General features: G+C 34.2%; 1 protein-coding gene across 11 annotated transcripts in view; it reads left to right on the plus strand.

The window, feature by feature from the left end:
• DLG2 (discs large MAGUK scaffold protein 2) overlaps nt 1-12054 on the plus strand; it is a 2032915-nt gene that overhangs the window by 1561233 nt on the left and 459628 nt on the right. For all 11 annotated transcript variants that reach the window (XM_063094161.1, XM_063094165.1, XM_063094169.1 and 8 more), the window contains one exon: nt 3331-3467. In XM_063094161.1, the coding sequence (XP_062950231.1) occupies nt 3331-3467 (137 nt within the window). The remainder of the gene's footprint in view (nt 1-3330; nt 3468-12054) is intronic.

Raw genomic sequence — 12054 nt, forward strand, 5'->3', positions numbered from 1 at the left:
GAGCTAATCAGAGTTCACCTGGGGCAATGGAATGCTTTATTCAGGGCTCACTGTTTCTGTCCCTCACTTGTTCAAAGCCACCAGCTTTATCTTTAAGCAGAGGTTTTCTCAGAGAAATGCAACTTTCCTCGTCTTCGTATATTCATTTGTTCATTTATTCTTTCATTTAATACACATTTATGAGGCAACAATGTGCTGGTCTTTTTCTACTTGCATAGCAGAAAACAGATTTTTAAAAAACCCTGTCATCACAGAGCTTATATTTTCGCCAAGGAGACAAACCATTTTATACACATACACACACACACACACACACACACACTCACAGGTGACATATAGTATGTTACGAGGTAAGTGTTAAGGGAAAATAAAAGTGGAGCAGGATAAGGGAGTAGGTATATGGCCAGGGGATAGTATTAAATAGGGATATCAGGTTCAGGCTCCTGGAGAAATTAAGACTTCAGAGAAGTGTATTCCAGGCAGCAGGAACAGCTAGAGCAAAGGCCCTAAGGTTGGAGCATGTGTAGAGTGTTCTAGAAATATCAAGGCTCCAAGTGTGTTTAGAGTGGAATTAAGGAGGGGAAGATTAGTTAATGAGGGGAAGGAATGGAAGAATAGTGACAGAGATGGGAATGAGGGAGGATGTAGGCCAGAGAGGGGCCTACCTAGTCTAGATCCCATAATGTAGGCAGGCTGCCCCTGCTTTAACAAAGTGTGTAAAAGGAACACCCAGATAATTTAGGTTTGATCTTATTGCTCAGTGGTCCTAGCACACATTTGCCTTGCAGAGTAATCCTCTAAAAATCACTAGCATTGTCTAGGTTTAGATATTGCTTCAGCCAGGCTCAAACCACATTCATTCTTATGAACCCGCTCGTGGATCATTGTTTCTATAGTGTTTCTGGTTAATCCATTTCTTTACATTTATGTTGTCTGCAATCGATAGCAGCTGGTTCTACAGTGCATAGTATATACTCAGGAGATGCTTGTTGAATGAGTGGATTTGTGAGTGAAGGAATGAATGAATGAAAACAGATTCAATCTTAGAAGGCAGATGGATACTTCCACCTATAAGTAAATTTGTATTCCGGAATGTAGTCATAAGCTACACATTTATTTACCATGTTGAATTGAATATCTGGGATATAGTTAGCTGTTGATTAAATCTTGATTGTTATTAAATGCCTTCATGTTCCATCAAAGTAAGAGAAATTATGAACATTTTTAGCTCTGTATCTTTAGACACATTCTCTCGTTCTGAGAAGGATATTTACTAAAAATTCCTTGCTTCACCTTGAGTGGAATAACTAGCCAAAAAGAAGTACACAATGTTATTTGCTTTTTGCCCGATATATTTATAACTACAGTATTTCATTGTTTTGGTATAATCTTCAATTTCAAATGTTAACCACATACTTACTGTATTTTATTGGACTTGACCTTCTTTACAGGGGTGATTTGTTTCTATGTCTCTTCTGTAACTAAGACTGTCTATGGCATTTACTGCTGGCATAGGGCATGTAAATCAGAGTCCCTGGATCTGTTTTTCACATTTTCTTTCCAGAATTTGGAATCACCTCTGTACTATTATAAATGCGGTAGACTGATCCTAGCATGTGGCTATAAAACTTTTATAAATATATTTTTTAAACTCCCCTATACTGATGTATAATAAAGTAACAGTATTGGAAAACACAAGCTGATATGTATTTTAAATTTCATGGGAAAAGCCAATTTGTGGGCATTTTATTTACTCTTTGGTTATCTTTTGCTTACTAAACAAATTTTTAACATTGGGGGCAAATACATTTATGGTTCTATGGGGTGGCAAAGCATCAATAAAGAATAATTATTCACATCAGTAGGAAATTAGATGACACTTATTTTAATGGCCCTATCAACTTCATCCATTTTCCGTTTATTTAACCACTGTTATAGATAATTTAACAAAACAATCATTGCATTTCAAATATAATTCCATAGGTGTTACTTTATAACTTACTATGCCATCATTTTTCAATTAACTAATCATTTTTGCTATATTAAGAGCACATACCCCTACCCAATGTTTACTCAATAAAAATAAAATAAAATGGAGTCAATATTTTTAGAGTGTATTTCATTATTGCTATATAAAGTGCTAAAAGTTTTTATGATCACTTTATCATTTGACTAGGTGTGTGGTTTTTAAAATAATCTCTTAAGCCAAGGAAGTTACAGAAATTATGTTTAGTAACAAGGGATGATTATTATCTATCTTTTGAGCAATTTGCCTGTATTTATGATTATGATTTTTAAAATCAATGAAATATATGCTACAAGGATTATACTGAATGCGTATTCAATCACATTCTGAAAGAGATTTTTTTAGTTCTTATACCTTTAAAGGTTCTAACAATCATTCCTTTAAAATGACATCATAATGACTTTTTAAAATACTTGTTATCATTCCACGTTTTAATATAAATAAAAGTTTTATAAGCCATAATACAGTAAGATTCATCTCTCAAAACAGAAAATTGCTATGTTTAAAATGATTTGATATTCTTCCGTTTGTTATAAAAATAATAAAGTAAAATTATGTAATCTATTTCTTTATTCTTTAGACTATGTAAAGGGATGATTCACTATTTTGTGTGACCAGGCTTACTATCAGTTAATAACAGTAACTGCTAGGAGAATATTTTTATGACAAAATGGCCAGAGAATAACACATGAAAGGCAAGCCTCTAGCTCCTATTCCTTTTCTTCTCTCTCTGAAATTATCACATAAATATCCATTTATGTCCTCATGGCTTTTGTCTCAGAATTTGTGCAATTTTCTAACAGCTCTGTTTTTCATCCTGAAATATCAATAGTATCCATTTCTCTGCCCCAGTGATTGGCAATACTTCTGTTCTCTATTCTAGAGTAACAACAAGGAAAATGCATGGCCAACCTGAGCAGAACTGCACTTGTGTTTTTCCAGGCTCACCTAGGATTCCTGCACACCCTTGGCCTGATCCCTATTCTGGCCAGCTGACCGTTATGAACTAACTACCTAGGGAACAGCAGTTAGGTATACAGTCTTGAAACAAAACAAAACTAATGTTCACATGGGATTGACTTCAAGATCTTTGCCTTGCTAGCAATAATCATCAAGCCTTCAAATATTTAAAGAACAAAATCAATTGAAATAGAATCCTTAATATTATTGATTGCTGTTATAATAAATTGAGGATCTATTTTTTAGAAAAACTGTTGAAATGTGTCTAATTGCATTTTCTTAAAAAAACAAAACAAAACAAACAAACAAAAAAAGCCTTTATATTTTCTGTTCCTTTCTCATAGGTTTAGGCTTCAGCATTGCAGGAGGTGTGGGGAACCAACACATTCCTGGAGACAACAGTATTTATGTAACTAAAATTATAGATGGAGGAGCTGCACAAAAAGATGGAAGGTTGCAAGTAGGAGACAGACTACTAATGGTGAGTGTGATTCCAGCAAAACTGTGTTTACATATATTTATAAAGCTCTTGTTTTCCAGTGTGTGACTGTCTGAGTCTGCTCAGTTTGCCATAACAAAATACCATAGACTGGGTGGCTTAAACAACAGAAATGTATTTTCTCACAGTTCTGGAGGTCCAAGGTTTGAACTCATTAGGTTTCTGGTAAGGGTGTTCTTCCTGGCTTGCAGATAACGATCTTCTCACTGTGTCCTCAAACGGCCTTTCCTATGTGTTCATGTTTAGAGGGATCTCTCTTCCTCTTATAAGGCCACCACCTTTTCATGTAAGGCCACCACCTCTTCTTATAAGGCCCAGTCCTGTTGGACTTGGACTCATTTAACCTTAATTACCTCCTAAAGACCCTATCTCCAAATATAGTCACATTGGGAGTTAATGCTTCAACATATGAATTTGTAAGAGGACACAATTCAGTCCATAGTAGTGGCCATGGGCAGAAATAGAGAAGAAGGGAGAGAAGAGTTCGAGATAAGAGAGCTCAAAAGTACGGGCACAATTTTATCTCTTTTGTTGATATTTTCAAAACAGAAATCTAAATTTCACCAGTTTTCTTAGATACACATAGCATAAAGATTATATGTTGTTCTTCCAATGTAACTCATCTCCTATTAATGAGAGAAACTGCTATTTCCAGACTGCTAGAGAGGTGAGCTTTGCATAATAAAATGAAGAATACTCTGGTTTACTGTTTTGTGCATGTCCATGGTGCTTTGTTCAACCAGTGTGGTCACAGTCCCTGACTTCCAAGAATTGAAAATCTGAGTTCCGTCATATGTGGAAATGCATTCCTTCCTCCCCTCCCCTCAGACAGGATTCCAGTTATTTTGTTTGTCAGCTTCTCACATGTTTCAGGCGTCCTGAGCAATGACTGATACTGACCACAGCAACCCTTTCTGAGCCATGGAGTTATATAGTAAGCTAAAGCAAAATTAAGGCAATTGCAAGCAGTAAAGCATTTGGGACTGTACTAATAAAACTGCTTCATCTTCATTTACTGTTGTGAACCAATTTTACAGGATAGTAATTAAATATTGAAAATTAATAGTAAAAAGCACTCAGGTTAAAAAAAAGCATATCTAGTTTTATGTCTGCTTTTGTAAAACAGGACCTCTAATCTATGTCTGCAAGGAACCATTATCTCCAACAGTTTTGTGAGAAGTGTTTAGGGAAGATCAACCTATACAATCTCAATAGAAAAGTAATTTCTATGACATAAGCAAGTTTTAGGAGTGAACCCAAAAGTTTTATACTCCTTGTGCCCACTCCCTGAATTCTACAAAGGTTGCATTTAATCTCAGTGGTCTAATTTTATAATTGTCAATGATATTCATATCGAAATATCTAGATAAGATCTTTATGATAAGCTTGGTAGCTTACCTTTATTTGGCACTTACTATGTTCCATGTACTTTTTAAAGTGCTTTTTTGTGATGTAACATGTATTTCTCACAACAGCACAATTTATGTAAGCAAAAGGAAACTGAGGTGTAGAGAAGTTCACTAACTTGCCCATGGTCACCTAGTGAATAATGGACAGAACAGGATTTCAAACTGAGACAATCTGGCTTGCCTCCAGGCTCATCACCACCAAGCAATATGCTTCCTGTGTATGGCATTTGCATTAGTTTCCTTGAATTTGTCAGTCAGTGCTTTCCTTTCTTCCTTTATTTATCATGCAGTCATTCATTAACTCTTTTATTTAACAAGTATATATTACCCACCTACCGTGCTCCAGGCAATTACCACTATTCAAAAAGGAACTCTGTCATGAGAAAATATCTGGTCCAACTGGATGGGCAAAAATGCACCATGAATTATTTCAGTCAAAGTTGCGACTAACAGGTTTGGACTCCTTTACCACCGAAAGCCACTACCATTTTCACTCTTGTGACATTGTGAAGCTTGTTTTGTTTGCTCGTTTGATTTTAATGTAAAAGTTGGTTCTTATGATGTATCTTCTGAACTAGAAAAGTGGTTATTAGGGTATGAGACCTGAATAACAACTCTTTAGAATATAGACTTTATCACTTGAAATGTTGACTTAGGAATAAAATAAACTGTGACAACCATCTCCTACACAGTGTTAAATTGAAAAATGAAGAGGACAGTTTCATTCTCAAGTAATGACTATTTTTAATAGTGATTGGTTTGACCTTTGTCTCACTATTCTGCAAGAGTTGGGCTGTAGACAACTCTTCTGGTATTTCTTTAACTGCCAATATTGTAAAATCATGCTAGATGTTGTGTGCTGATTTCTTGAAGTTCTGTTTAAGTCTTTAGCTTTATTTTCAAACTCTTCAAAAAAAACCACAACTCAGTCCATATAATTCTGTCACAGGATTTTCCAAGCACCACACTATTTTTCTATTACCATTTTCTTGATATTCATTGTAGATATAATGCTTTCAAAAATAGCTGTGACATAATTCTTAACTGTTTTGAGTTTTAAAGCATAGTTTAAAAAAAAAAATGAACCTTCAACAATAATAGGTCTCTCCTCTCTTATGTAAGGAAAACATAATTAGTACTTCCAAGGCAACTGCCAAGCTGAATCTGGGAATGAAAGAAAATGATTCATTTTTTGATATTCTGAAAGAAAAATAACACTGTGAGAGAGAATAAAGAAAAAAATCATGAAAGCCACACTAAAAGACCAATTAACTTTCTTCAACCCAAAAATATTTATTAATGCTCTCCTTCTGTCATTCTCTTCCACCTCCTCTTCCTTTACTACACTACATTCATATCCTCTTTATCTTCCTCCTCTTCAAATCTCCTCCCCCAAAGGAAGTACACATGATTTAGATTCTGATTTACCAGCTGTACCAAACTCTAAATATTTTTGTCTAAATATTCTATTCTTTCTAAAGCCATTTTCACCACTTCCTCCTCTCACTTCTTAGGAAAAATTCCCCCATATGTTATGTACTCAGAGTTCTGAAAGTAAACTGGTTTAAAATGAAACTCCATTAATTTCTTTAGACTTTGATGGCTGGATGCCTACAATTTAGGAGGTCTCCCAGCATCTGCCCTGTAGTGACAGCATTTTTTTTTTTCCTAGTCTTAGTAATAATACTTTCAGTTTCTCAAGGAAAATAGCTCTAGTGTTGAGCACCACCTGAATCATAACATATATGAGGGGACTTAAAATAGTTCATGGAAATATTCACATTTTCTTTTAGTTCTATTTTTCCATGAACTTTTTGTTTATCATTACAAATTTGTGTCCATTATGCAATTTCTTCCTAACCTCTCTCTCCCTCCCCATTTCTCATCTCTAGTAACCATAGTTCTGTTCTTTCCTTCTGAAAGTTCAAGGTGTTATTGTTGTTTGTTCATTCATTTTCTGTTTCATTCTTTCTTTCTTAGCTCTCATTTAAATAAGTCAGGTCATGCAGTATTTCTCTTTCTCTGCATAGCTTATTTCACTTAACATAATCTCCAAACTCCTGTTGCTGCTAATGGCAGAATTCCATTCTTTTTTATGGCTGAGTGGTATTCCCACTGTGTATATATACTGCATTTTCCTTATTCAGTCATCCATTGATGGACATTTAGGTCAGTTCCATATCATAGCTATTGTAAATAGAGCTGCAATGAATATAGAATTACAGGTATCCCTTAGACATGATGATTTCCATTCCTTTAGGTATATACCCAGAAGTGGGACTGCTGGACCATGTGGCAGATCTATCTGTAGATTGAGAAACCTCCATACTGTTGTCCATAATGGCTATACTAATTTACAGTCACACCAACAGTGTAGACAGATTCCCTTTTCTCCACATCCTCACCAGCATTTGTTATTCTCTGTCTTTTTAATAATAGCCAGTCTAACTGGGTGAGGTCACATCACAATGTGGTTTTGATTTACATTTCCCTGATGATTGATGATGTTGAGCATTTTTTCTTGCAACTGTTGGCCATTTGTATGTCTTCCTTTGAGAAATGTCTATTCAGCTCCTTTGCCCATTTTTTAACTAGATTGTTTTTTTAAACTTCTTATATCTCAGAACTCCTTATATCTCTTAAGTTGTTTAATTTCTTTGTATATTCTGGATATTATTCTTGTGTTGGATGTATAGTTCGCATATATTTTCTCCCATTCTGTAAGTTATCTTTTCACCCTTGATTGTTACTTTTGCAGTGCAGAAGCTTTTTAGTTTGATATAATCCCATTTGTTTCTTTTTTCTTTTGTTGCCTGTGCTTTTAGGGTCTTATTCATACCGTATTTGCCCAATCCTGCATCCCAAAGTGTTTCCTCTATGTTTTCTTCTAGGAGTTTTATAGTTTCCGGTCTTATACCTAAGTCTTTAATCCAACTTGAGTTGATTTTGGTAAATGGCAAGATGTATGGGTCTAGTTTCATTCTTCTACAAATGGATATCCAGTTTTCCCAGCACCATTTATTGAAGAGACAGTCTTTTCTCCAATGTATGTTTTTGTTGCCTTTGTCAAAGACTAGTTGGCTAAAAGTACATGGGTTGATTTCTGGGTTCTCTATTCTGTTCTGTTGGTCTGAGTGTGTTTTTATGCCAGTGCCATGCTGTTTTGGTTACTACAGCTTTGTAGTATAGTTTGAAGTCAGGTAGCACAATGCCTCCAGTTTTATTTTTTGCTCAGGATTGCTTTGGCTATTCAGGGTATTTTGTTGCTCCATTTGAATGTTAGGATCATTTTTTCTATTTCTTGTCAAGACTGTCTTTGGTATTTTGATGGAGATTGTATTGTATCTGTAGGTCACTTTGGGTAGTATGGACATTTCACAATGTTGCTTCTTCCAATCCATGAACACGGATGTCTTTCCATCTTTTGGTGCCCTCTGTAATTTCTTTCAGCATGTTTTATAGTCCTCATTGTGGAGATCTTTCACCTCCTCAGTTAAATTAATTCTTAGGTATGTTATTATTTTGGTGACTTTATAAATGGGTTTGCTTTCTTGATTTCTGCTTGTTCACTGTTGGTGTTTAAGAATGCCACTGATTTTTGTGTACTGATTTTGTATCCTGCAACTTTATTAAATTCATTTATGAGCTCTATGAGTTTTTTATAGAGGCTGTGCATTTTTCTATATGTAGGACCATGTCATCTGTGAACAGTGACAATTTGACTTTGTCTTTTGGAATGTGGATGCCCTTTATTTCTTTCTCTTGCCTGATGGCTCTAGCTAATACTTCCCATACTCTGTTGAATAGGAGTGGTGATAGTGGGCATCCTTGTTTTGTTCCTGTTCTTAAAGGAAAAGCATTAAGCTTTTCCTCATTCAGGATGATGTTGGCAGTGAGTTTGCCACAATGGCTTTTATTGTGTTGACATACTTTCTTTTCATACATAATTTGTCAAGGGTCTTTATCATGAAAGGATGTCGAATTTTATCAAATCCTTTTTCTGCATCTATTGAGATAACCATATGGGTTTTGTCCTTGATTTTGTTGATGTTATGTTTTATTTGCATATATTGAGTCATCCTTTCATACCTGGGATGAATCCCACTTGATTGGATGTATAATTTTTTTGATGTGCTGCTGTATTTTGTTTGCTAATATCTTCTTGAAGATTTTTGCATCTATGTTCATCAAGGATACAGCCTGTAGTTTTTTGTTGTTGTTGTTGTGTCTTTGTCTGATTTTGGTATTAGGGCATCATAGAATGATCTGACATCATAGAATAAGTTTGGGAGAATAGCCTCTGTTTCAATTCTTTGAAAAAGATTGGTGCTAATTCTTCTTTAAAGGTTTGGTAAAATTCAACACTGACGCCATCCATCCAGTCCTGGGCCTTCCTTTGTTGGAAAACTGCTGATTACTGCTTTAATCTCATTGCTCATTATTTGTCCATTCAGGTTTTGTATATTTTCTTGGTTCAATCTTGGTAGTTAGTATGTGTGCAAGAATTTATCCATTTCTTCTGATTTCCAAATTCTTTGGCATATAGTTGTTAATAATAGTCTCTAATGATCTTTTTGTATTTCTGTGGTATCAGTTATAATGTCTCCTTTTTCATTCCTGATTTTTGTTATTTGGGTCTTCTCTCTCCTTTTTTTAGTTAGTCTGGCCAATCCCTTGTTTATTTTTTTTATCTTCTCACTTCTCAAAAAACAAATTTTAATTTCATTGATTTTTTTGTATCATTCTTTCGGTCTCTGTTTCATTTTGTTCTTCTCTGATCTTAATTATTTCTTTCCATCTACTAGTTTTGGAGGTAGATTATTCTTGTTTTTCTAATTCTTTGAGATTTAATGTTAGGTTGTTTATATGAAGTCTTTCTATTCTTTTGATGTAAGCACTTATTACAATAAACTTCCCTCTTAGTACTGCTTTTGCAGTATCCCATAGGTTTTGGTAAGTTGTGCTTATATTTTCATTTGTTTCAAGGAATTTTTTTGATTTCTTGCTTTATTTCTTCTTTGACCTATAGGTTATTCAGGAGCATGTTGTTTAATTTTTATGAATTTTTATAATTTCCAAAGTTTTGTTTGTTGGTAATTTCTAACTTTGTTCCACTGTGGTCTGAAAATATTCTTGATATGATTTTGATCTTTTTAAAATTGTTGAGACTTAATTTGTGGCCTAACATGTGGCATGTCCTGGCGAATGATCCATGTGCTGATTAGAAGAATATATTTTCTGTCATTGTTGGATAAATGTTTTGTATATATCTGTTAACTTCATTTGGTTTAAAGTACTGTGAAACATATCTATCTTAAACATCATCTTATTCTAACTCTCATTTGGTTTATCAGAGTCCTGCAGAAAGGCAACCACGTGAAGTGGTCCCTTGCCTCTGATAGAACCCCTCTAGAGATGGAGAGCTTAAAAACTCCCAAAGCTATTCATTAGGTGCTAGCCATCATTATAATTTTTTTTTCTTAAATTTACATTGAACTATATTTTCCTATGAATTTCTTCCTTTACTTATAGTTCTGTCCCTTGGAAACAGAAAGATGAAAATTAATTCCTTGAAAAGAGTTTAAAAGAGTTATGTCTTGCCACTTCTCAGTTTTTAAAGATGTTTTACACATTTTCTCTCCCTCTTCTAGTAAATTTTATCTTTTGTAAATAGATTATACTTATAATAAAACTTCTTTAGATTCCTTAGAAGTTTTTCCCCACTTCAAAAATCCCAGGCAATGTGGTAGCATCTGACCTTTTCATTTATTCTACTATAAGGAAAAATTATCCAGTCTGTCTTATCTTTACAATAAGCCTCTTAGTGTTTCAAATGAGGTGACTATAATGTCAGACCACTCTGATGTTTCATGGGTCACCAAAATATGGTATATGTCCTCTTTAGCAAAATAATGCACTTTTTAATTTCCCTTGCTGCTTGGTACTTATTGTTCACAGAATTTTGTTTTGTTTTGATTTGTACCTCATGGAATGACAGTAACATTTGATTTTGTGGTTTCTACAGTAGCTTAATGTTGTAGTCTCAGACTGAATCGATTATATCTTGGCCTTGAATTTCATGGAACAGATGGTCAGAGGTTAAGAGCATTAATGATTTTCAAAATTTTTCATATATTTTTACACGCTGGTTATTATTACGTTCTACTAAGGTGATACATACATGAAGCCAAATATATTAGAGAAATGTGATCTTCTTCACCTTTTTCTACATAATACCAGAAAATTTGAGTCCAGGATCATTTCATTGTCTTCTCTATAGGGATAGCATTAACTCTTAGATGTCAAAACCCCTTTTCACATTATAATTTTATGTTTAAAATTTAACCTCTTTTACTTCATAACCTTTTCTTGATGTTCAAAGATAAAAATTGTCAATAAGAGAGCTATTACACCTTTTACAGAGAATGAGTCTGCACATTTTTTTTTTCTTTATAGGTAAGCAGTAAACAAGAGGACAGATAACAGAGACAATGAAGTCAGATGGAAAGACACAGGACTTGGAGATGGGAGAGCTGGATTTTAGTTACAGTCAGCTAGCACTCTCCTAGTAGTCATGTACATCTTTGGTCTTCTGTTTTGGCCTCTATTCATAGTAGTATTACCTTAGATCAGTTTTTCCCAAAGTGTGTTTTAAAATATTTGCCTCATTCCTGTGTAACATGAAAAGGCTCTGTAGCCAAATAAATTTGACAAATTCTGCAACTTGTATCTTACCCCTCTTGTAGATTTTCCACAAATGTAAACATATTACAGGGTCTGTGAAGTCCTGCAATCAAGAAGAAACTGATTTAACTGACTAACACTATAATTTTCCAAAGTATTTTATCATGGAATCCTTTCTTAAAGTAATGCTTATAAAGCACATACAACTAGTATCCAATGGAGTATACTCTGTGATAGGCTGTGTGTGAGTATCTCTTATTTTTATTTCAAAATTAATATCCTGTGGTAAGGTCATAAAATGAATTAAGGAATATGAATAGAAACAATGCAATTTTCTGAATGAGTATTGGTTGTGAAGATTTAATTATTACATTACTTTTGGAAGATTTACAAAATTGCCTGATTTCATCCAAGTGTCAATAAGAAAATCACACTGAAGACAATGAGAATATGTAAAAATTATCTGAATAACAAAC

This window comes from Cynocephalus volans, chromosome 4 (assembly GCF_027409185.1).
Source record: "Cynocephalus volans isolate mCynVol1 chromosome 4, mCynVol1.pri, whole genome shotgun sequence".
Taxonomy (NCBI): Eukaryota; Metazoa; Chordata; class Mammalia; order Dermoptera; family Cynocephalidae; genus Cynocephalus; species Cynocephalus volans.